Source organism: Lichenostomus cassidix, unplaced genomic scaffold (genome assembly GCF_008360975.1).
Source record: "Lichenostomus cassidix isolate B80296 unplaced genomic scaffold, HeHo_3.0 HiC_scaffold_36, whole genome shotgun sequence".
Classification (NCBI taxonomy): Eukaryota; Metazoa; Chordata; class Aves; order Passeriformes; family Meliphagidae; genus Lichenostomus; species Lichenostomus cassidix.
In genome coordinates, this window is record NW_028147270.1 from 161,275 (window position 1) to 186,389 (window position 25,115).

At 37.1% G+C, this 25,115-nt stretch overlaps 3 protein-coding genes across 6 annotated transcripts in view; all 3 read right to left on the reverse strand.

The window, feature by feature from the left end:
- Positions 1 to 2,118, reverse strand: part of ACIN1 (apoptotic chromatin condensation inducer 1) — a 35,218-nt gene extending 33,100 nt beyond the window's left edge. The window contains exons 1-3 of the mRNA XM_085044418.1: positions 2,101 to 2,118; positions 1,125 to 1,393; positions 850 to 1,075 (exon numbers count right to left, since the gene is read on the reverse strand). Of these exons, the coding sequence (XP_084900544.1) occupies positions 850 to 1,075; positions 1,125 to 1,393; positions 2,101 to 2,118 (513 nt within the window). The remainder of the gene's footprint in view (positions 1 to 849; positions 1,076 to 1,124; positions 1,394 to 2,100) is intronic.
- Positions 2,119 to 2,178: 60 nt separating this feature from the next.
- On the reverse strand, positions 2,179 to 9,757 carry PSMB5 (proteasome 20S subunit beta 5). Its single transcript, XM_085044467.1, has 3 exons — positions 9,480 to 9,757; positions 7,305 to 7,611; positions 2,179 to 2,474 (listed from the first exon to the last, which is right to left on the reverse strand). The coding sequence occupies exons 1-3, from the start codon at positions 9,711 to 9,713 to the stop codon at positions 2,194 to 2,196; spliced, it is 822 nt and encodes a 273-aa protein (XP_084900593.1). The 5' UTR covers positions 9,714 to 9,757; the 3' UTR covers positions 2,179 to 2,193.
- Positions 9,758 to 15,582: 5,825 nt separating this feature from the next.
- Positions 15,583 to 25,115, reverse strand: part of PRMT5 (protein arginine methyltransferase 5) — a 35,444-nt gene continuing 25,911 nt past the window's right edge. For 3 of the 4 annotated variants that reach the window (XM_085044396.1, XM_085044394.1, XM_085044393.1), the window contains 5 exons: positions 24,924 to 25,033; positions 21,278 to 21,371; positions 17,881 to 17,997; positions 17,057 to 17,121; positions 15,583 to 15,811 (listed from right to left, as the gene is read on the reverse strand). In XM_085044396.1, coding sequence (XP_084900522.1) covers positions 15,659 to 15,811; positions 17,057 to 17,121; positions 17,881 to 17,997; positions 21,278 to 21,371; positions 24,924 to 25,033 — 539 coding nt within the window. In that variant the 3' untranslated portion in view covers positions 15,583 to 15,658. Of the gene's footprint in view, positions 15,812 to 17,056; positions 17,122 to 17,880; positions 17,998 to 18,598; positions 18,649 to 21,277; positions 21,372 to 24,923; positions 25,034 to 25,115 lie in introns of all 4 variants that reach the window. The other variant, XM_085044395.1, reaches the window with a different exon arrangement.

The following is a 25,115-nucleotide window of genomic DNA, read 5'->3' on the forward strand; positions in this document are numbered from 1 at the left end:
CCCTCAGCTTGGCGCGAACTCCCCTCACTCCTCACTTTCCACCCCACAAACCTAATTTTCCCCTCAAAACTCCACTTTTTTCCCTCAGAACACCACTATTTTCCCTCAAAAATCCCCTTTTTTCCCTCAAAAAACCTCATTTTTTCCCCAAAAATCCCCATTTTCCCCTCTCCCCTCAGCTTGGCGCGAACTCTCCTCACCGCTCACTTTCCACCTCCAAACCCTCATTTTCCCCTCAAAACTACCCTTTTTTCCCTCAGAAAACCACTATTTTCCCTCAAAAACTCCCCTTTTTCCTTCAAAAATCCCCTTTTTCCCCTCAAAAAACCTCATTTTCCCCCCAAAAAAGCCCATTTTCCCCTCTCCCCTCAGCTTGGCGCGAACTCCCCTTACCGCTCACCCCCTCACTTTCCACCCCAAAACCCACAATTTCCACCCAAAAAACCTACTTTTTCCACCTCCGAACCCTCATTTTCCCCTCAAAACCCCTCATGTTTCCCTCAAAAAACCTCATTTACCCCCCAAAATAACCTCTTTTCCCCTCTCCCCTCACGCTTGGCGCGAACTCCCCTCACCGCTCACCCCCTGACTTTCCACCCCAAAAACCACTTTTTCCGCCTCCAAACCCTCGTTTTCCCCTCAAAACTCCCCTTTTTCCCCTCATAAAACCTCTATTTTCAGCCAAAATCCTCTTTTTTCCCCCCAAAAAAATCATTTTTCCCCTCTCCCCTCAGCTTGGCGCGAACTCCCCTCACCCTCTCCCTCACCGCGCATGCGCCGCCATTTTCCCGCCCCCCCCTCCTTCCCTCACCCTCCTTCCCTCACCTCCCTCTCCCTCCATCTCCTCACCCCCTTCAGCCTCTTCACCAGCGCGCTCTTCTGCCCGCTCTTGGCCAGCCCGCGCTGCTCCAGCGCCGCTTTCAGATCCGCGACGCGCAGCGAGTGCAAAGGCCGCCCGTCCAGCGTCACCTCCTCCCCGTCCGCCATCTTGCTGTGGCGCAGCGCCGCCGCCGCTTCCGCTCCGACACGGGGCGGGACTTCCTCCCTCAGGGGTTCGGCAGTTTCCGCCGCCGCGCTTCGGCAGTTTCCGGAGGTTTCCGGTGACTTTCGGATGTATCCGGTGCCTCTCGTGGGTTTTCAGAGCCTTTCGGGGCTTTTCGGCTATTTCCGGCGGTTTTCGGAGACTTTCGGGGTTTTTCGGGTTTTTCCGTCGCTTCTCGTGGATTTTCGGGGATTTTCGGCTATTTCCGGTAACTTTCGGCTCTTTCCGGCAGTTTTCGTAGCTTTTCGGGTTTTTTCGGCTGTTTCCGGTTTTTCTCGCGAGTTTTCCGTAGATTTTCGGGTGTTTCCGGTTGTTCTCGGAATCGTTCGGATTTTTCGGCTGTTTCCGGTGCTTTTAGGGATTTTTCGGAGTTTTTCGGCTTTTTCCGAAAATCGCCCCAAAGCAAAAAACACCCAAAATCACCCGAAAATCACCCAAAAAACACCCAAAACCGCACAAAAATCACCCAAAAAAATCCCAAAATGCACCCAAAAATGACCGAAAAATTACCCAAAATCACCCGAAAATCACCCAAAAATCAACCAAAAGACACCCAAAAATTACCCAAAAAATACTGAAAAATCACCCAAAAAATCACCCAAAAATCACCAAAAAACCACCCAAAAAACACCGAAAAACAGTTTTAAAAAATCACCCAAAAATACTGAAAAATCACCCCAAAAATCACCCAAAAATTACGCAAAAAACACAGCAAAAATCACCCAAAAAACACCTAAAAATCACCCAAAAATCACATAAATTCACCAAAAAAACACCCAAAAATCACGCAAAAAACACCCAAAAATCACGCAAAAAACACCCAAAATTTACTCCAAAAATCACATAAATTCACCCAAAAATCAACCAGAAATTATCCCAAAAATCACCCAAAAACCCCCAAAAAACATCCAAAAATCACAAAAAAACCACCCAAAAATCACCTAAAAAACACCCAAAAAATACTGAAAAATCACCCCAAAATGACCCGAAATCACCCAAAAATCACCCAAAAAATACCCAAAACCAGTTTAAAAAATCTCCCAAAAAACACCCAGAACCGATAATTTTTTAACCATTTTTATTCCGATTTTCGCCATTTTTTCACCGTTTTTCCCCAAATTTTCCCAAAATCCCGGTTTTTCCCCCCAAACTCACTCTCGGTACTCCTCCTGCAGCCGCAGCACGTTGTCCCTGCTGACCTCCCGCCAGCCCTCCGGCCCCACGTGGAAGACGCTGACCGCTCCCCCCGAGTACGCGTCCCTCCTGGCCGCCTGGTAGATCGCGCGCCGGGCCAGCGAGCACGCGGCTTCCTCGCTAGCCACCGGGCTAGCCAGCCCGCGGTCCAGCACGCCGTACGCGTAGGAGGACCCAGAGCCCACCGCGAACGCCGAGCCCGAGACGCGCTGGCCCTCGCTGTCCACGTAGTACAGACCTGAGGGGAGAGGGCTGGTCAGTTTGGGGGGTGGCTACCAAGTTACTAAGTGTGGCTAGTGAATTTCAGGGTGTGGCTCGTGAGTTTTGGGGCTTGGCTAGTGAGTTTGCGGGTGTGGCTAGTGAGTTTGGAGGTGTGGCTACCAAGTTTGGGGGTGTGGCTAGTGAGTTTGGGGGTGTGGCTAGTGGATTTAGAGGCATGGCTAGTGAAATAATGGGGTCAGGAATGATTTCCGGAGTGTGATGAGTGAGTTTGGGGGGTGGCTAGGGGATTTCAGGGTGTGGCTAGTGAATTCTGGGGTGTGGCTAAAGACTTTGGAGGTGCGGCTAGTGACTTTATGGGTGTGGCTAGTGCTAGGAGACGCGCTGGCCCTCGCTGTCCACGTAGTACAGACCTGGGGAGAGATGGGGCTAGTGAGTTTGGGGGGTGGCTACCAAATTTGGAGGTGTGGCTAGTGAGTTTTGGGGCTTGGCTAGTGGATTTCAGGGTGTGGCTAGTGGATTTCAGGGTGTGGCTAGTGGATTTCAGGGTGTGGCTAGTGGATTTAAGGATGTGGCTAGTGAGTTTGGGGTGTGGCTAGTGGATTTTAACATGTGCCTACCAAGTTTGGGGCTGTGGCTAGTGGATTTAGGGGTGTGGCTAGTGCATTGTAGCATGTGGCTAGTGAATTTTAGGGTGTGGCTAGTGAGTTTTGCGGCTTGGCCAGTGAGTTTGGGGGTGTGGCTACCACGAAATCCCCCAAAAACGAGGAAGAAACTGCAAAACACCAGAAAAAATTTCCGAAAAATTGCCAAAAAAAATCCTAAAAAAATCAGAAAAAAAACCCAAAAATCGGAAAAAAAATTGGAAGAAAATGCTAAAAAATGGGGAAAAATGGGAAAAAAAAATCGGGAAAAAATCTGAAAAAATCAGATAAGAATCAGAAAAAAATCAGAAAAAAACCACAAAAATCTACCAAAAAATCACTAAAAAAAAATCAAAAAATCATCCCAAAATTCCCTAAAAAATCCCTAAGTAATCAGAAAAAAATCTGCAAAAAATCCCCAAAAATTCAGAAAAAAATCAGAATAAACCCCAGAAAATTCCCAATAAATTCCAAAATTTTTGTACTCACCTGGTAAAAAAATCTGAAAAAAAAAAGGAAAAAAAAAACCAGAAAAAGTCTCCGGAAAAATCAGAAGAAAATGCGAAAAAAATCAGAGAAAAACGTGAAAAAAATCCCCAAAAATGATTAAAAAAATGAGAAAAAAATCAGAAAAAAAGCCAGAAAAAATTGGAAAAAAATCCCAAACAATCAGAAAAAATTGCAAAAAAATCAGAAAAAAAAGGCAAAAAAATTGGCAAAAAATCTGCAAAAATTGGGAAAAATCGGAAAAAAATCAGAAAGAAATCATCGAAAAATCAGAAAAAAATCTGGAAAAAAACTGGAAAAATCAGAAAAAAAATCCCCAAAAAATATTGTAAAAAATCTCTAAAAAATCAGAAAAATATTGCAAAAAAATCCCCAAAAAATCAGAAAAATATTGCAAAAAATCTCTAAAAAATCAGAAAAATATTGTAAAAAATCCCTAAAAAATCAGAAAAATATTGTAAAAAAAATCCCCAAAAAATCAGAAAAAAATCAGAAAAATATTGTAAAAAATCTCCAAAAACTCAGAAAAAATTCAGCAAAAAATGAGAAAAAAATCAGAAAAAATTGCAAAAAAAAAGTCAAAAAATTGGCAAAAAATCCCTAAAAAATCAGAAATAAATCAGAATAAATCCCCAAAAAATCAGAAAAATTCCAAAATAACTCAATACTCACCTGGTCCTCTCTTGTCCCATCCACACCCCATGGTTCCCATGCTGAGCCCCATCCCCTTGTACTGACAAACCAGGTTGGCTAGTAACTGTGAGGCTGTGGCTACTGAAACTGCTCCTTGTTCCTGAGCTCCTGGACTCGGCACTGCTGTGCCAGAAATGCCCCAAACTGACCCAAAACACACCCCGAAAATTGGGGAAAAATCGCAGAAAAAATCACAGAAAAATTGGGGAAAAAATCTGCAAAAAATTGGAAAAAAATCTGCAAAAAATCTGCAAAAAATCGGAAAAAAATCCGCAAACGATTGGAAAAAAACCTGCAAAAAATCGAAAAAAAATCAGAAAAAAATTACAAAAAGTCTCAAAAAAATCCCCTAAAAATTCAGAAAAAATCTGGAAAAAATGGAAGAAATTGGGAAAAAAATCAGAAAAAATCAGGAAAAAATCCCCAAAAATCAGAAAAAAAATCAGAAAAAAATTGTAAAAAATCTCCAAACAATGAGCAAAAAATCAGAAAAAAATCAGAAAAAAATCTGCAGAAAATCGGCAAAAAATCAGAAAAAATCTAAAAAAACCTAGAAAAAATCTCAAAAAAAATCAGAATAAATCAGAAAAATTCCAAAATAACTCAAAAATGATTAAAAATGATTAAAAATGATTAAAAAATGATTTAAAAAATCAGAAAAAAATTGGAAAAAAATCTGAAAAAATCTGCAGAAAATCTGAAAAAATTCGGAAAAAATCACAGAAAAAATTGGCAAAAATTCTGCAAAAAATTGGAAAAAAATCGGAAAAAATCTGCAAAAAATCGGAAAAAATCAGAAAAAAAATCACAAAAAAAAATCAGAAAAAATCTGCAAAAATTACCAAAAAACGAGAAAAAAAGTGCAAAAATGAAAAAATCTGCAAAAAATCTGCAAAAAATCAGAAAAAAATCACCCAAAAAATCGGAAAAAAATCTACGAAAACAGTGCGAAAAAAAATCTGAAAAAAATCCGAAACAATTGCAAAAAAAATTGCAAAAAACATGAGAAAAAATCTACAAAAAATTTGCAAAAAATCAGAAAAAAACTGGCAAAAAATCCGAAAAAAATCAGAAAAAATTCAGAAAAAATCAGAAAAAAATCAGTAAAAAAATCTGCAAAAAATGAGAAAAAAATCCGAAAAAATCCCTAAAAAATCCCTAAAAAATCAGAAAAAAAATCCAAATTTTTTGTACTTACCTGGTCCCATCCCTTTGTATTGATAAACCAGGTTGGCTAGTAACTGTGAGGCTGTGGCTACTGAAACTGCTCCTTGTTCCTGAGCTCTGCACTCGGCACTGCTGAGCCACCAGCCTCTGACAGAAATATCCCCAAACTGACACAAAATATACCCAAAAATTCCCCAAAAAATCACAGAAAAATCTGGAAAAAATCAGAAAAAAATCGGCAAAAAATCCCAGAAAAATTGGAAAAAAATCTGAAAAAAAAGGGAAAAAAATCGGAAAAAATCGCCGGAAAAAATCGGAAGAAAATGCGAAAAAGATCTGAGAAAAAAAGCAAAATAAATCCCAAAAAATCAGGAAAAAGTCAGGAAAAAAATCAGAAAATATTGGAAAAAAATTGCAAAAAATAGGCAAAAAATTTGCAAAAAATCCGCCAAAAATCTCAAAAATATCCCCAAAAAATCTGCAAAAAATCAGAAAAAAATTGGCAAAAAATTGGCAAAGAATCAGAAAAAAATCCCAAAAAAATCTCAAAAAAATCTGAAAAAAATCTCAAAAAATCTCAGAAAAAATTTGCTAAAAAATTGCAAAAAAATCAGAAAAAAATCCGAAAAAAACCCAAAAATCCTAAAAAAATTGGAAAAACATTACAAAAAATCCAGAAAAAATGGCACTACTCACCTGGTCCTCTCTTGTCCCATCCACACACCATTGTCCCCATGCTGAGCCCCATTCCTTTATATTGATAGACCAGGTTGGCTAGCAACTTTGAGGCCGCGGCTACCGAAACCGGCTCTTTATTCCTGAGCTCCTGGACTCGGCACTGCCTGGCCACCAGCCTCTGATAAAAATATCCCCAGTAGCACCCCAAAAAATCACAGAAAATTCCCAAAAAAGTCAGAAAAATACCAGAAAAAAATCAGGAAAAATCCCAAAAGAACTGGAAAAAAATTAGAAAAAAATCCGCAAAAAATCCCCAAAAATCGGAAAAAATCTGCAAAAAATCCTCAAAAATCAGAAAAAACCAGCAAAAAATTCAGAGAAAATCCCTAAAAACCACGAAAAATTAGAAAAATACCCAGAAAAAAATAGAAAAAAATTCTGGAAATTTTGGGAAAAAAATGGAAGAAAAATGCAAAACATTGGTAAAAATCCAGGAAAAAAGTCCGAAAAAAATCCCAAAACGAGCACAGAAAAAGTTGGGAAAAAAGCCAAAAAAATGAGAAAAAAATCACGAAAAAATTGGAAAAAAATGCAATAAAAATCAGAAAAAATAGGAAAAACTGGCACTACTCACCTGGTCCTCTCTTGTCCCATCCACACACCATTGTCCCCATGCTGAGTCCCATCCCTTTATATTGATAGACGAGGTTGGCTAGTAACTTTGACGCCGCGGCTACCGACACCGGCTCCTTGTTCCTGAGCTCCTGGACTCGGCACTGCTGTGCCAGAAACGCCCCAAACTGACCCAAAACACACCCCGAAAAATGGGGAAAAATCGCAGAAAAAATCACAGAAAAATTGGGGGAAAAATCTGCAATAAATTGGAAAAAAATCTGCAAAAAATCGGAAAAAATCAGAAAAAAATCACAAAAAGTCTCAAAAAAATCCCCTAAAAATTCAGAAAAAATCTGGAAAAAATGGAAGAAATTGGGAAAAAAATCAGAAAAAAATCAGAAAAAAATCCCCAAAAATCAGAAAAAAAATCAGAAAAAAATCTGCAGAAAATCGGCAAAAAATCAGAAAAAATCTCAAAAAACCTAGAAAAAATCTCAAAAAAATCAGAATAAATCAGAAAAATTCCAAAATAACTCAATACTCACCTGGTCCTCTCTTGTCCCATCCACACACCATGGTTCCCATGCTGAGCCCCATTCCTTTATATTGATAGACGAGGTTGGCTAGCAGTTTGGAGGCCGCGGCTACCGAAACTGGCTCTTTATTCCTGAGCTCCTGGACTCGGCACTGCCTGGCCACCAGCCTCTGCCAGAAGCTGCAGTCAGCAGCTCCTCCTGCCATGGTGCCCAAAACGCTGCGGCTGATCGGCAGAACCTTCCGGACCGATTGGGAGGCGATGTACGAACCCGCGGTGGCGCGGGAATCAACGGCCACTGTCACACCGTGGGGCGTCTGGGGAGAGAAATGAGAAAATTTGGGTTATTTGGGGAAAATGGGGGAATTTCTGTGATGTTTGGGGGAGTTTCGGTGAAATTTGGGTGAAATTTCGGTGAAAATTGGGTGAAATTTGGGGAAAAAATGGTGAAAATATGGTGAAATTTGGATGAAATTTGAGTGAAATTTGGGTGAAATTTGGGTGAAATTTGAGTGAAATTTGGGTGAAATTTGGGTAAAATTAAGTGCAAATTCTGTGAAATTTGGATGAAATTTGAGTGAAATTTGGGTGAAATTTGAGTGAAATTTGGGTAAAATTAAGTGCAAATTCTGTGAAATTTGGATGAAATTTGGGTGAAATTTGAGTGAAATTTGGGTGAAATTTGGGTAAAATTTGAGTGAAATTTGGGTGAAATTTGGGTAAAATTAAGTGCAAATTCTGTGAAATTTGGATGAAATTTGAGTGAAATTTGGGTGAAATTTGGGTGAAATTTGGGTAAAATTAAGTGCAAATTCTGTGAAATTTAGATGAAATTTGGGTAAAATTTGAGTGAAATTTGGTGAAAAATTGGCGAAATTTGTGTGAAATTTTAGTGGAATTTGGAGAAAATTTGGGTACAATTTGGGTGACATTTGACTGAAATTTGGGTGAAATGTGGCTGAGAGTTCACAAAAATTTGATGAAATTTGAGTGAATTTTTGTCAAATTCTGGTGAAAATTTGGTGAAAATTCAGTGAAATTTGGGTGAAATTTGGGAAGAATTTAATGAAAATTCGCTGAAAGTTTGGGGGAAATTCAGTGAAATTTGGGTAAAATTTGGTGAAACTTTGGGGGAAATTCAGTGAAATTTGCTGAAAATTTAATGAAAATTCGGTGAAACTTTGGGGGAAATTCAGTGAAATTTGGGTAAAATCTGAGGGAAATTCGGTGAAATTTTGGTGAAAATTTGAGTAAAATTTGGTGTAAATTTAATGACATTTGGGTGAAATTTGGGGTAAAAATGGGGAGGAAATGAGATAAAATGGGGAGAAATTTTGGGAAAAAATGAGGAATTTGGGTGAAAATTTTGTGAAAATTTGGTGAAATTTGGGGAAAATTTGGGTGAAATTTGGTGATAATTTTGGTGAAATCTGGTGAAAATTCAGTGAAATTTGAGCAAAATTTAGGGAAAAAAATGTGGGTTTGTGAGGAGAAAATGGGAAAAAACAGGAAAAATGGAGAGAAAATGGGGGAAAATGAGAGAAAATTGGATAAAATGGGAAAAAGGGGAGAAATTGGCTGAAAATTACTCAAAACAGGGAGAAAATAAGAATAAACTAGGATAAAATGAGGATTTGTGGGGGAAAAAAACAAGAAATTTTCAAAATCCTGAGGCATTTTTGGGTCCAAATTCAATTATTTGGTTTTCCTGAGGGAATTTAAGATCCCAAATTCAATTTTTTTGTTTCCCTGAGGGAACTTAGGATCCCAAATTCAATTTTTTTTTGATTCTCTGAGGGAATTTAGGATCCAAAATTCAATTTTCGGGTTTTCCTGAGGGATTTTAAGATCCCAAAATTCAATTGTTTTGGTTTCCCTGAGGGATTTTTGGCTCCCAAATTCAATTCTGATGACTCATTGAAGGATTTTAAGCCCCAAAATTAAATTTTAAAATCCCCCCGAGGCAATTCACCATCCCAAACGCAATTTTAAAACCCGAAAATTTAATTTTAAGCTCCCAAACTGAATTTCCAGACAAAACTCCGAGACCCCCAAACCCATTTTGAGCTTCCCCTGAGGGATTTTAACCCTCGAAACGCAATTTTAAGCCCCGGAATGGAATTTTAAAACCCCCCCGAGGGATTTAAAGCCCCAAAATTGAATTTTTAGGGCATTTTCTCCTCACCTTGAAAGCCAAAGTGGTTGTTCCGTGCAGCATTTCCAAGCCAGGCCCATCCAGCTCCTCGCTAACTCCCACCGGCGGCGCCGCCAGAAGCCGCGGAGGGCCGGAAACGTCCCCGAAGATCTCCGCGGAGCGGCAGGGAACATCCTCGGGGTCGTCGGGGAAGATTTTGGGGCAAAAAGAGGAGGATTTGTGGAAATCCGGGAGCTCGGAGCGGAGAACGCTGGCCAGCGCCATCTTGGATTGGCGCTGAGGGGAGAGGGAGGGCGGGAAATGCTGAGGGGGGAAAATGGCGGCCAAGGGTGAGGCCGGCGGGCGCCATGTTGGGTGAGGGCAATGGGGGTGAATGGGGGAATGGAGGTTGAGCATGCGCAGAACGGAGGGGAAGTGAGGGCGGAGGGTGTGGGCGCCATGTTGGGTGAGGGCAAGGCGGTGAGGGCAAAATGGCGGCGGAGCATGCGCGGTGAGGGTGTGAGGGAGAGGCGCCATGTTGGGTGAGGGCAAATAAGGAAATGGGGAAAATGGGGGAAAAATGGGGAAAATATGAGGAAAAATAGGGGAAAAATAGGGGAAAATGGGGGAAATGGGAGGAAAAACGGGGATTTTTTTGTTATTTTTTGTGATTTTTTTTGTGATTTTTTCTAATTTTTTTCTCTTTTTTTCTGATTTTTCTGGGTTTTTTCTGATTTTTTGTTGATTTTTTCTGATTTTTGTTCTGATTTTTTTCTGATTTTTTTTTAGGGATTTTTTCTGGGTTTTTTTCCAGATTTTTTTCTGATTTAAAAAAAATTTTTCCAGATATGTTTCCGATCTTTTTGTGATTTTTTTTTTCTGATTTTTTTGCAGATTTTTTCCTGATTTTTAGGGTTTCTGATTTTTTTCCAAGTTTTTCCTGATTTTTTTTTTTAAATTCTTTGCAGATTTTTCCCAGAAATTTTGAGATTTTTTCTGGTTTTTTTTCCCTGACTTTTTAGAGATTTTCCCCGATATTTTTAGGGTTTTTTGGGGGGTAGTTTGGGATTTTTCTTGAATTGTTTGAGTTTTCCTTACTGGTTTGGGTTCTCCTTATCGAAAATCAATTTTTTGGGATTTTTTGAGGTTTCTTTCCTCACTGAAAATTAATTTTTTGGGGGAATTTTTTGGGTTTTTTCCTTACTGGTTTGAGGCTTTTCCTACCTGGGATGAATTGGGACGCGAACCTCTCTCTGATTGGCCAATATTCCTGTCAATCAAATTTTCACCCCGCCTACCTCCATTATAATTAATTACTTCATTTCCCGCCCCGCGCTCTCATTGGTTGCTTCTTTCCCGCCCCTCTCTCCTATTGGCTGGTACGACAGTGGGCGTGGCCTAACGCGGAACGGCGGGAAGATCGTGAGGGGAAAGCTCCGCCGGAGGTGAAATTTTGGGGGAAAATTGGGGAAAAAAGGGGAAAAAATGGGCAAAAATGGGTGGGAAAGGCTTGGAAAATATCCCGAGCGATCCCGGCGGGTCTGGAGGGATTTTTGGGGCAATGTTCTTTGAATTTTGGGGCTTTTATGGGGAAAAAATTCGCGGTGATTCTGCGGCGAGAAACTCCGGTGTCCCTGAGGGGATTTTTTTCCAGGAATTTTTTGGGTTTTTTTGGGAATTTTTTGGGGTTTTTTTGTGGGGGAAATTCGCGGCGAGAAGCTCGGGGATCCCTGAGGCGATTTTTGGGGAATTTTTTGGGTTTTCTTGAGGAATTTTTGGGGTTTTTGTGGGATTTTTTGGGTTTTTTGTGGAAGAAATTCGCGGCGAGAAGCTCGGGGATCCCTGAGGGGATTTTGGGGTTTTCTGAGAAGTTTTGGGAATTTTTTGGGGGGTTTTCTGGGGTTTTTTTTGGGAATTTTAGGGTTTTTTTTGCGGCAATTTTGGGGTTTTTTTTCCTATTTTTTGTTTGTTTTTTGGGAATATTTGGGGATTGTTTTGAATTTTTGGGGATATTTTTTGGCAATTTTGCTTGAATTTTTTGGGGTATTTTTTTGGTTTTTAGGGGATTTTTTAAAAGTTTTTTTCAGGAATTTTTGGAGGGTTTTTTTTATTTTTTGGGGATTTGTTTTGGGAAATTTTGGGGGATTTTTTTTGGCTTTTTGTGCGAAATTTTTTTTTTTTGAGTTTTGGGGAAATTTTTGGGATTTTTGGGGAAGTTTTTTTTTATTTTTGGGGGAATTTTTTTTTTGTTTTTGGAGGGAAATTTGGGGGCAAAACTGAGTTGGTTTTTTTGAGTTGAATTTTCGGGATTTTCTGCTGAATTTTTGGGTTTTTCTGATTGAATTTTTGGGGATTTTCAGGTGACTTTTTGGGGATTTTCAGGTGAATTTTTGGGTTTTTTCAGAGTTTTTTGGGGGATTTTTGGTGTGTTTTTGGGGTGATTTTTGGGTGATTTGGGGGTATTTTGTTGTGATTTTGGGTGGTTTTGGAGTGATTTTTGGGGTTTTTTTGTGATTTTTGGATGTTTTTTGGGGTTTTTTTGGTGATTTTTTGGATAATTTTTGGGTGAATTTTGGGTGATTTTTGGGTGATTTTTGGGGTGATTTTTGTGTATTTTTGGGATGATTTTTGGGTGTTTTTTGGGTGATTTTTGGGTATTTTTTTGGGTAATTTTTGGATGATTTTTTGGGTGTTTTTGGTTGATTTTTGGGTGTTTTTTGGGTGATTTTTGGTAATTTTTTGGATGATTTTTTGGGTGTTTTTTGGGTGATTTTTTGGTGATTTTTGGGTGAATTTTGGGAGATTTTTGGGAGATTTTTCAGTACTTTTTTGGTGTTTTTTGTGTGATTTTTGGGCGTTTTTTGGGTGATTTTGGGGTGATTTTGCGGTGTTTTTTGGGTGATTTTTTGGGTGATTTTTGGATGATTTTTTGGGTGATTACGGAAAGTGATTTGGGGGGAAAAATGGGGATTTTGGGAAAATTTGGGAAAAAACGGTGAAAAAATGGTGAAAAAATGGCAAAAATCCGATGAAAAACGGCAAAGATATGGTGAAAATTGGAATAAAAATGGTGAAAAAATGGTGAAAACTGGAATAAAAATGGTGGAAAAAATCATGGGTTTTGGGCGGTTTTTGGGTGATTTTTTAAAGTGATTTTTTAGTGGTTTTGGGTAGTTTTTGGGATGATTTTGGGTGGGAAAATACGGAGAAAAAATGATCAAAAACGGTGAAGAAATGGCAAAAATCGGAATAAAAGTGGTGGAAAAATTATCGTGTTTTGTGGTTTTTAATTGGGTTTAAGGTGGTAGGAAAGGGTTAAAAAGTGGAAAAACGACAAATTTTTGGGAAGAAAATCAGAAATTTTGGGAAAATTGGAATAAAAATGGTGGGAAAATGGTTGGTTTTGTGTTTTTTAATTGGGTTTGCGGGAGGTAGGAAAGGGTTAAAAACTGAAACGGTTTTGGGGAGAAAATCTGGGATTTTGGGAAAATTTTGGTGAAAAAATGGGGAAAATCTGATAAAAAATGGTGAAAAAATGGTGAAAATTGGGATAAAAATGGTGGGAAAATGGTGGTTTTGTGGTGGTAGGAAAGGGTTAAAAACTGGAAGGGTTTTGGGGAGAAAATGTGGGATTTTGGGAAAATTTCACCAAAAAAATGGTGAAAATCTGATAAAAAATGGTGAAAAAATGGTGTAATAATGGTAAACATTGGATAAAAAAGGGTGGGAAAAAAGGCATTTTTGGTTGTTTTTTGAGAAAGTTTGGATGTCAGAAAGGGTTAAAAACAGTAGAGAAACTGAAATTTTTGGGGGAAAAATCTGGGATTTTGGGGAAAAAAAAAATCCGATTAGAAATGGTAAAAAAAATGGGAAAAATCTGATGAAAAATGGTGAAAAAATGAATTTAAAATGGTGAAAAAAAGGCGGAAATTGGAATAAAAATGGCAGAATTTTTTTTTTTTGGTGGGCTTTTTATATTTAATTTTGGTGTCAGAAAACAGTGAAAAATCCCAGAGAAACTCGTGAAATTCTGGGGAAAAAAACTGGAATTTTGGGGGAAAAAATTGGGTGAAAAAATGGGGAAAGTGGGAGTAAAAATGGTGAAAAAATGGCCCCAAATTCTTCCCAATTCTGCCCAAAATTTTCACCATTTTCGCCCAAATTTTCCCCAACTTTTGCCTAAATTTTTCCCAATTTTTGCCCAAACTTTTCCCAATTTTCACCCAAATCTTTCGCAATTTTTGACGAATTTTTTATGATTTTCCCCCCAACTTTTCACAATTTTGACCCAAATTTGTAACGATTTTTCCCCAAATTTTTCTCAATTTTCACCCAAACTTATCATGATTTTTGCCAATATTTTTCTCAATTTTCCCCCAAATTTTCAGGATTTTTTCCCAAATTTTCCCCCAAATCTTTTGCAATTTTTGCCAAAATTTTTCACGATTTTCACCCAATTTTTTCCCAATTTTTGCCAAAATTTTTCACGATTTTCACCCAATTTTTTCCCAATTTTTGCCAAATTTTTCACGATTTTCACCCAATTTTTTCCCAATTTTTGCCAAATTTTTCACGATTTTCACCCAAATTTTCCCCCAAATGTTTCGCGATTTTCCCCAAATTTTTCACGATTTTCCCCCAAATTTTCCTAATTTTTTCCCAAACTTTTTGTTATTTTTGCCAAAATTTTTTACAATTTTTGCCCAAATTTTTCATGATTTTCCCCCAAATTTTTCAATATCTTTCCCCAAAATTTTCCTGATTTTCACCCAAATTTTTCACAATTTTCCCCCAAATTTCTCCCGATTTTTTGCCTAAATTTTTCAAAATTTTCACCCAAATTTTTCCAATTTTTTCCCAAACTCTTTGCGATTTTTTTCCCAATTTTTGTCCAAATTTCCCCCCAACATTTTCCCAATTTTTGCCCAAATTTTTCCCAATTTTTCCCCGAATTTTTCGCAATTTTCACCCAAACTTTTCCCAATTTTTCACGATTTTTCCCCCAAATTTTCCCAATTTTTCCCCAAATTTTCCACAATTTCCCCCCAAATTTTTCACAATTTTCCCCCAAATTTTCCAGAATTTTCCCCCAAATTTTTAATGATTTTTCCCAAAATTTTTCCCAATTTTCTCCCAAAATTTTCACAATTTTTCCCCAAATGTTTTTTGATTTTCACCCAAACTTTTCTGAATTTTCCCCCAAATTTTCCGTGATTTTCACCCAAATTTTCCCAATTTTTTTCCCAATTTTCCTCCAAATTTTTCACAATTTTTCTCAAATTTTTCCCCAAATTTTTCGGAACTTTTTCCCAATTTTTGCCCAAATCTTTCATGATTTACTCTCCAATTTTTCCCATTTTCCCCCCAAAAAAATGCACACTCAGCAATAAACACAAAACCCTTTATTGATCTCTGATCGACAATCAATCGACGATCAATAATCCATTTATTGATCTCTGCTCTCTGATTGGCTGAGCTGCGGCGGTGGGCGGAGTCAGATCGACCAATGGGGTGAGGAGGGCGGAGCAAGCCGATGACGTCATCAATTGCCCCAAATTCTCCCCAATTTTGCCCCAAATTTTCACAATTTTCACCCAAATTTTCATGATTTTTCCCCAAATTTTTCACGATTTTTGCCCAAATTTTTCACAATTTTTTCACTATTTTTTCACTATTTTGAATCAAATTTTTAACGATTTTCACCCAAATTTGTCTCAATTTTTCCCCAAATTTCTCCTGATTTTTGCCCAAATTTTTTCCCAATTTTTCATGATTTTTCCCCAAACTTTTCACCATTTTTACCCAAATTTTTCACAATTTTTCCCCGAATTTTTCCCAATTTTTGCCCAAATTTTTCCCAATTTTCTACGAAGTTTTTCACGATTTTCCCCCAAATTTTCCTGGTTTTTCACCCAAATTTTCCCAATTTTTCCCCAAATTTCTCCCAATTTTCGCCCAAATTTTTCGCAATTTTCACCCAAACTTTTCCCATTTTTTCACGATTTTTCCCCCAAATTTTTCCCAATTTTCTACCAAAATTTTCCTCATTTTCCCCAAAATTTTTCCCAATTTTTTCCCAAATTTTTCACGATTTTCTCCCAAATTTTCCCAATTTTTCCCCAAAAAACTCCACACACACACCAATGAACATCAAACCAAACCATTTATTGATCTGTTATTGATCTCTGCTCTCTGCTCTCTGATTGGCTGAGCCGCGGCGGTGGGCGGGGTCACAGCCCGATGGTGTAAGATCGACCAATGGGGTTGTGGAGGGCGGAGCAAGCCGGTGACGTCACCGCCCACTCGTACCACACCTTGCTGGGCGTGGCCACTCGCCAAAAGGCCACCGAGACCTCCTGGCCGGCCCGGACCGGCAGCGGCTGCTGCGGGAGACACAAAATCCCCAAAATTTAACCCAAAAAATGATTCCCGGGAAAATTCCCCGTTTTTTCCGGGAAATTTTGGGGTTTTTGGGTGATTTTTGGGGTTTTTTTGGGGTTTTTAAGGTGATTTTTGGTGGTTTTCTGGCCATTTCTTGAATCCTAAAAGTGCCCCAAAATTCCCAAAAATTCTCCCCAAAAAATCCCCAAAAAATTCCTGAAAAATTCCCCAAAAATCCCCCAAAAAATCCCAAAAATTCCCCCCAAAAATTCCTGAAAAATTCCCCAAAAATCCCAAGAAATTCCCTGAAAAAGTAAAAAGAAAATCCCAAAAACAATCCTGAAAATTCCCGAAAATTCCCCCAAAAATTCCCCAAAAATTCCCCAAAAAATTCCCAAAAAATCCCAAAATTCCCAAAATTTTAACCCAAAAAATGATTCTGGGAGAAATTCCCGATTTTTTCCGGGAAATTTGGGGTTTTTCAGGTGATTTTTGGGGGTTTTTTTGGTATTTTTAAGGTGATTTTTGGTGGTTTTCTGGCCATTTTCCATATCCTAGAAGTTCCCCAAAAATAACCAAAAATTCCCCAAAAATTCCCCCCAAAAATTCCTGAAAAATTCCCTAAAAAATTCCTGAAAAATTCCCCAAAAATCCTCCCAAGAAATCCCGAAAATTCCCACAAAAATTCCTGAAAAATTCCCCAAAAATTCCCCAAAAAATCCTGAAAATTGCCAAAAAAGTTCCTGAAAAATTCCCCAAAAATCCCAAGAAATTCACTGAAAAAGTAAAAAGAAAATCCCAAAAACAATCCTGAAAATTCCCGAAAATTCCCCCAAAAAATTTCCCAAAAAGTTCCCAAAAAAATTCCCAAAAAATCCCAAAATTCCCAAAATTTTAACCCAAAAAATGATTCTGGGGAAAATTCCCCATTTTTTCCGGGAAATTTTGGGGTTTTTTGGGTGATTTTTGGCTTTTTTTTGGGTTTTTTAAGGTGATTTTTGGTGGTTTTCTGGCCATTTCTTGAATCTTAAAAAATCCCAAAAAATAACCAAAAATTCCCCAAAAAATTCCTGAAAAAATTCCCCAAAAATCCCAAGAAATTCCCCAAAGAAACAACAAAAAAAAAATTCATGAAAAAAATCCCAAAAATTCCCCAAAAATTAAAAAAATTCCCAACAAAATTCCCAAAAAATCCCAAAACTTCCCCAAAAAATCCCAAATTTTCCCCAAATTTTCCCCAAACTCACCTTAATAGGGAAGAAAATGGGAAACCAGGAGAACAATCCAGGTGAGTGAGTTTCGGGTCGAATGCCTGGAAATCCCAAAATTCCCAAATTTTAACCCAAAATTCCCAAATTTTAACCCAAAATCCCAAATTTTAAACCCAAAATTCCAACTTTTGAACCCAAAATTCCCAAATTCCCGATTTTCAAAACCCAAAATTCCCCAAATTTCCCCCAAATTTTCCCATTTTCCCCCAAAAAACCCTAAATTTTCCCAAAAAAATCCCAAACTTTCCCCAAATTCCCCCAAATTTCCCCCAAAATCCCAATTTTTCCCCCCAAAAAATCCCAAATTTTCCCAGAATTTCCAATTTTTTCTCCAAATTTCCCCATTTTCCCCCAAATTCCACTAAATTTTTCTCCAAAATATTCATTTTTACTCCCAATTTTTCCCAAATTTTCCCATTTCCCCCCAAAACCCTCCAAATTTTCCCCAAAAAATCCCAAATTTTCCCATTTTTCCCCCAAATTTTCTCTTTTTTTTCCCCCAAATTCCCCCAAATTTTCCCCAAAAAATCTCAAATTTTCCCCAAATTTTCCAAATTTCCCCAAATTTCCCTTTCCCACCCAAATTTTCCCATTTTCCCCCCAAATTCCCTCCAATTTCCCAAATTTTCCCCCAAATTTCCCGTTTTTCTTTCAAATTCCCCCAAATTTTCCCCCAAAAAAATCCCAAATTTTTCCCCAAAATTCTCCCAAATTTCCCCCCAAAAACCCCAAATGGTTTTCCCGGGAATTCCCCAAGCCCCGCCCCCTTGGCCCCGCCCCCCCTTGGCCCCGCCCCTCACTCAGGGTGACGTCATCGTAGAGCTGAGTCTCGAAATATCCCGCGAAGCCATGGAGAACAGTTCCCACCTGAACCCGCCAGCTCAGCTCCACGAAACGGCTGTTGTCGGGTTCTGGGTCTGGAAAGTTCCAGAAAATATTTTGGGAATTTTTGGGGATTTTTGGGGATTTTTTCCGATTTTTTTTTCGATTTTTTTCTGATTTTTTTCGATTTTTTTTCGATTTTTTCTGATTTTTTTTCGATTTTTTCCGATTTTTTTCTGATTTTTTTCGATTTTTTTCCGATTTTTTTCGCTTTTTTTTCCAGATTTAAAAAAAATTTTTAACAACTTTTTTTCTGCTTGTTTCAAATTTTTTCTGATTTTTTCCTGTTTTCTCCAATTTTTCCCGAATTTTTTCTAAATATTTCCCGAATTTTTTCTGATTTTTTCCTCATTTTTTTGAATTTTTAAAAAATTTTTGTCTGGTTCTTTTCTGATTTTTTCCATTTATTTTCTGATTTTTTTTCTGATTTTTTTCCAAATTTTTCCTGATTTTTTTCCCTTTTTTTTCTGATTTTAAAAAAATTTTTAGCAATTTTTTTCTGATTTTTTCTGATTTTAGATTTTTGGGGTTTTTTTCATTTTTTGGGATTTTTTTCAGATTTTTTTGGGGATTTTTTCATTGATTTTGGAGGATATTTTGGGGATTTTTGGGGAATCCATGGAGAACAGTTCCCACCTGCACCTGCCAGCTCAGCTCCACGAAACGGCTGCTGTCGGGCTCGGGGTCTGGAACGTTCCAGAAAAGATTTTGGGAATTTTTGGGGATTTTTTGGGAATTTTTCCGAATTTTTTCCGATTTTTTTCTGATTTTTTTCGAATTTTTTTCGAATTTTTTTTAATTTTTTTTAAATTTTCTCGATTTTTTTTTTCGATTTTTTTCGACTTTTTTCTGGGTTTTTTCATATTTTTAAAAATTTCTTTTTCTGGCTTTTTTCCAATTTTTTCCAGTTTTTTTCTGAATTTTTCTGATTTTTCCTCATTTTTTTTATTTTACTAATTTTTTCTGGTTTTTCTGATTTTTCCCCAGTTATTTTTCCCATTTTTTCCCCAAATTTTCCTGATTTTTTTCTGATTTTTTCCCAATTTTTTCTCATTTTTTCTCCGATTCTTTTCCTTTTTTTTCAGATTTTTTTCTGATTTTTTCAGATTTTTTTCTCATTTTTTCCCAGTTTTTTTCCGATTTTTCCCGATTTTTTCTGATTTTTTTTCCAATTTTTTCTGATTTTTTCTGATTTTTTCTGATTTTTTTCCGATTTTTTTCCGATTTTTTAAAGATTTTTTTCCTATATTTTTCCGTTTTTTTCATTATTTTTTTCGGGTTTTTTTCCTTTCTTTTCTGCATTTTTTTCTCATTTTTTAGGGGATTTTTGGGGATTTTTTTCATTTTCTGGGGATTTTTTTCAGATTTTTTTGGGGATTTTTTCATTGATTTTGGAGGATATTTTGGGGATTTTTGGGGAATCCATGGAGAACAGTTCCCACCTGAACCCGCCAGCTCAGCTCCACGAAATGGCTGTTGTCGGGTTCTGGGTCTGGAAAGTTCCAGAAAATATTTTGGGAATTTTTGGGGATTTTTGGGGATTTTTTCCGATTTTTTTTTCGATTTTTTTCTGATTTTTTTCGATTTTTTTTCGATTTTTTCTGATTTTTTTCGATTTTTTTTCGATTTTTTCTGATTTTTTTTCGAATTTTATTCGATTTTTTCTGATTTTTTTCAAATTTTTTTCGATTTTTTTCCCCATCTTTTTCAGATTTTTAAAAAAAAAAAATCTGATTTTTTTTCGATTTTTTTTACACTTTTTTCTGATTTTTTAATAATTTTCTTCTGATATTTTTCTGATTTTTTTTTCCAATTTTTTTCCATTTTTTTCTATTTTTTTTTCGATTTTTTTCTAAATTTTTTCTCATTTTTTTCCATTTTTTTCTGATTTTTTTCCAAATTTTTTCTGATTTTTTTCCATTTTTTTCTCATTTTTTTCCAATTCTTTTCTTTTTTTTTCTGATTTTTTTCTGATTTTTTTCTGATTTTTTTCTGATTTTTTCAGATTTTTTTCTCATTTTTTCCCAATTTTTTTCCGATTTTTCCCAATTTTCCTTTTTTTTCCATTTTTTTCCGATTTTTTTTCCATTTTTTTCCGATTTTTTTCCATTTTTTTCCATTTTTTCTGATTTTTTTTTTTTTTATGATTATTTTCTGATTTTTTCCCAATTTTCTTCTGAATTTTATTTCGATTTTTGAACAGTTTTTTTCTGGCTTTTTTCCCGGGAATTCCGAGGATTTTTCCAAGAATTTTGGGCAATTTTTCCTGGAATTTCAGGTGATTTTTCTGTCGATTTTTCCAGGAATTTTGGGTGACTTTTCCCGGAATTTTGGGCAATTTTTCCCTGAAATTTGAGGTGATTTTTCCCGCGGATTTTTCCTGAAATTTCAAGTGATTTTCCCACAGATTTTCCCGAGAATTCCAAGGATTTTTTTGGAATTTTGGCCAATTTTTCCTGGAATTTTGGGTGATTTTTACCTGGAATTTTGGGTGGTTTTTCCAGGAACTTTGGGTGATTATTCCAGGAATTTCAGGCGATTTTTCTGGGGATTTTTCTTGGAATTTTGCACGATTTTCCTGGGAATTTCAGGCACTTTTTGCAGGAAATTTGGGTGATTTTTCCACAAAATGTGGGTGATTTTCCCAGGAATTTTGGGCTTTTTTTCTGGCAATTTTTCCAGGAATTTCAGGCAATTTTCCAGGAATTTCAGACAATTTTCCCACAGATTTTTCCCGGGAATTCCAAGGATTTTTCTGAAATTTTGGGTGATTTTTCCTGGAAATTTGGGTGATTTTTCCAGGAATTTCAGCAATTTTCCCCTGAAATTTTTGGCAATTTTCCCAGGAATTTTGGGCAATTTTTCTATGAATTTTCGGCAATTTTTCTGGGAATTTTTAGCAATTTTTCCTGAAATTTTTGACAATTTTTCCTGGAATTTTGGGTGATTTTTTTCCTGGGAATTTTGGGTGCTTTTCCCTGGAATTTTGGGCGATTTTCCCCAGAATTTCAAGCAGTTTTCCCACGGATTTTTCCCAGAATTTCAGACGATTTTCCCGCGGGTTTTCCCGAGAATTCCAAGGATTTTTTTGGAATTTTGGCCAATTTTTCCTGGAATTTTGGGTGATTTTTCCAGGAATTTCAGGTGATTTTTCTGGCGATTTTTCCAGGAATTTTGGGTGATTTTCCCCGGAATTTTGGGCGATTTTTCCCTGAAATTTGAGGCGATTTTCCCGCGGATTTTTCCCAGAATTTCAGACGATTTTCCCGCGGATTTTTCCCGGGAATTCCGAGGATTTTTTTGGGAATTTCTCACCTGGGTTGGGATGCTGGAAGGTGAAGCAAGGCAGAGGTGAAGCAACCTGGTGGAAGTTGTGCAGCCGAACCACGTAGGGCGTCTCGAACTGCGCCTGCAAAACACACCTGGATCACAGCTGGCAACACCTGGAAACACCTGGCAACACCTGGGATTTTTTGAGAATTTTTTGGGAATTTTTTGGGAATTTTTTGGGAATTTTTTGGATTTTTTTTGGATTTTATTTTGATTTTTTGGGGTTTTTAAAAAATTTTTTTTATGATTTTTTGAGATTTTTTTCGGAATTTTTAGGGATTTGGGACACCTGGATCCCACCTGGAAACATCTGGGAACACCTGGGAACAGCTGGGATTTTTTGGGATTTTTCGGGAATTTTTCGGAATTTTTTGGAATTTTTTTGGATTTTTTTTCGATTTTTTCTAAATTTTTTTTCAATTTTTTTTATGATTTTTTGAGGTTTTTTTCGGAATTTTTAGGGATTTGGGACACCTGGATCACACCTGGGAACATCTGGAAACAGCTGGGAACAGCTGGGAACACCTGAAATTTTTTGGGAATTTTTTGGGAATTTTTGGGAATTTTTTGGATTTTTTGGATTTTTTAAAAATTTTTTTGTAATTTTTTGAGGTTTTTTTGAGAATTTTTAGGGATTTGGGACACCTGGATCACACCTGGAAACACCTGGGATTTTTTGGGAATTTCCTGGAATTTTTTGGGCAATTTTCCCTGAAATTTTTCCGTGGATTTTTCATCAATTTTTTCCCATTTCCCCCCCAGTTTTTTCCCTAAATTTTCCCATTTTTTCCCCCATTTTTCCCCCAATTTTTCCCCAATTTTTTCCCCAATTTTTCCCCCAATTTTTCCCCAAATTTTCCCCAATTTTCCCCCATTTTTTCCCCAATTTTCCCTCTATTTTCCCCAATTTTTCTCCCATTTTTCCTGATTTTTTCCCATTTTTTCCCCAATTTTTTCCTCATTTTTCCCTCAATTTTTCATCAATTTTTTCCCATTTCCCCCCCAATTTTTTCCCTAAATTTTCCCATTTTTTTCCCCAATTTTTCTCCCATTTTTTCCCCAATTTTCCCCATTTTCCAAGCCCCGCCCCTTCCCCAAGCCACGCCCCTTTCTCGCTATTTTTAACCCTTTCTGCTCCATTTTTTCCCCATTTTTTTGCTCGAAAATCCTCATTTTTTCCCCTTTTTTTTTCTCATTTTTTCCTGAATTTTTCCCCAATTTTTCTCCCATTTTTTCCTGAATTTTTCCCATTTTTTCCCCATTTTTTTCCTCTATTTTCCCCACTTTTTGCTCTAAAGTCCTCATTTTTTCCCATTTTTCCCCATTTTTTCCCCAATTTTTCCCATTTTTTCACCAATTTTTTTCTCATTTTCCCCAATTTTTCCCCAATTATTTCCTCATTTTTCCCCAATTTTTCCTATTTTTCCCCAATTTTTTTCCCCATTTTTCCCCATTTTTTCACCATTTTTTCACCAATTTTTTTGCCTCATTTTTCCCCATTTTTCACCAATTTTTTCCTCATTTTTTTCCCCAATTTTTCTCCCATTTTTCCTGATTTTTTCCCATTTTTTCCCCAATTTTTTCCTCATTTTTTCCTCAATTTTTCATCAATTTTTTCCCATTTCCCCCCCAATTTTTTCCCTAAATTTTCCCATTTTTTCCCCATTTTTTCCCTCTATTTTCCCCAATTTTTCCCCAATTTTTCCCATTTTTTCCCCAATTTTTTCCTAAATTTTCCCATTTTTTCCCCCAATTTTTCCCCATTTTTTCCCCAATTTTCCCCATTTTCCAAGCCCCGCCCCTTTCCCAAGCCACGCCCCTTTCTCTCTACTTTTAACCCTTTCTGCTCCATTTTCCCCCATTTTTTGCTCCAAAATCCTCATTTTCCCACCGATTTTCCCCATTTTTTCACCAAATTTCCCCATTTTTCCCCAATTTTCCCCATTTTTTCCCACTTTTTCATCAATTTTTTTTCTCATTTTCCCCCCAATTTTTTCTCCCATTTTTTCCCGAATTTTTCCCATTTTCCCCCATTTTTCACCCAATTTTCCTCCCATTTTTTTCTCTATTTTCCCCATTTTTTCCCCAATTTTTTCCTCATTTTTCCCTAATTTTTTCCTCATTTTTTTCCCAATTTTTCTGCCATTTTTCCTATTTTTCACCAATTTTTTTCCTCCATTTTTTCCCCAATTTTCTCCATTTTTCACCACTTTTTCCCCCAATTTTCCCCCAATTTTTCTCCCATTTTTTCCTGCATTTTTCCCATTTTTTTCCCCATTTTCCCCCAAATTTTCCCCGTTTTTTCAAGCCCCGCCCCCTTTCCCAAGCCACGCCCCTTTCTCTCTACTTTTAACCCTTTCTGCTCCATTTTTTCCCCATTTTTGGCTCTAAAATCCTCATTTTCCCACCGATTTTCCCCATTTTTTCACCAAATTTCCCCATTTTTCCCCAATTTTCCCCACTTTTTCCCACTTTTTCATCAATTTTTTTTCTCATTTTCCCCCCAATTTTTTTCCCATTTTTTCCCCAATTTTTCCCATTTTCCCCCATTTTTCCACCAATTTTCCCCATTTTTTTCTCTATTTTCCCCATTTTTTCCCCAATTTTTTCCTCATTTTTCCCTAATTTTTTCCTCATTTTTTTCCCAATTTTTCTGCCATTTTTCCTATTTTTCACCAATTTTTTTCCTCCATTTTTTCCCCAATTTTCTCCATTTTTCACCACTTTTTCCCCCAATTTTCCCCCAATTTTTCTCCCATTTTTTCCTGCATTTTTCCCATTTTTTTCCCCATTTCTATTTTCCTCCCATTTTTCTCTATTTTCCCCATTTTCCCCCAATTTTCCTCATTTTTCCTAATTTTTCCTCATTTTTTTCCCAATTTTTCCCCAATTTTTCTCCTATTTTTTCCTGATTTTTCCCATTTTTTCCCCAATTTTTTCCTCATTTTTTCCTCAATTTTTCATCAATGTTTTCCCATTTCCCCCACAATTTTTTCCCTAAATTTTCCCAATTTTTCCCCCAATTTTTCTCCCATTTTTTCCAAAATTTTTCCCATTTTTCCCCATTTTTCCCCCAATTTTTCCCATTTTTCCCCATTTTTTTCCTCATTTTTTCCCCTTTTCTTCTCATTTTTCCCCTAATTTTCCCCCAATTTTTCTCCCATTTTTTCTTCCCATTTTTCCCATTTTTTCCCCAATTTTTCCCCAATTTTCCCATTTTTTCCCCAATTTTCCACCAATTTTCCCATTTTTTCCCCAATGTTTTCCCATTTTTTCACCAATTTTTTCCTCATTTTTCCCCCAATTTTCCCCAATTTTTCTCCTATTTTTTCCCCAATTTTTTTCCCATTTTTCCCTGAATTTTTCCCATTTTTTCCCCATTTTTCCCCCAATTTTTCTTGGCCCCGCCCCTTTTCCCAAGCCACGCCCCTTTCTCCCTACTTTTAACCCTTTCTGCTCCATTTTTTCCCCATTTTTGGCTCTAAAATCCTCATTTTCCCACCGATTTTCCCCATTTTTTCACCGATTTTCCCCATTTTTTCACCAAATTTCCCCATTTTTTCCCCAGATTTCCCCATTTTCCCCCAAATTTTCCCCATTTTTTCTCAGCCCCGCCCCTTTCCCGGCATACCTCGGGGTGCCTGTCGTGCTCCCGGCAGCCTCTGACCTCGTTGTAGAGTTTGGAGGAGGAAACCGGAGCCAGGAAGGAGGTGTAGGATTGGGGGATGGAAACTCCATCCGCTGCATTTGGGGGGAAAAACGGCAAATTTGGGAAATTTGGGGTTTGACCAAAAAATCCCCCTTTTTTTCCACCAAAAAATCA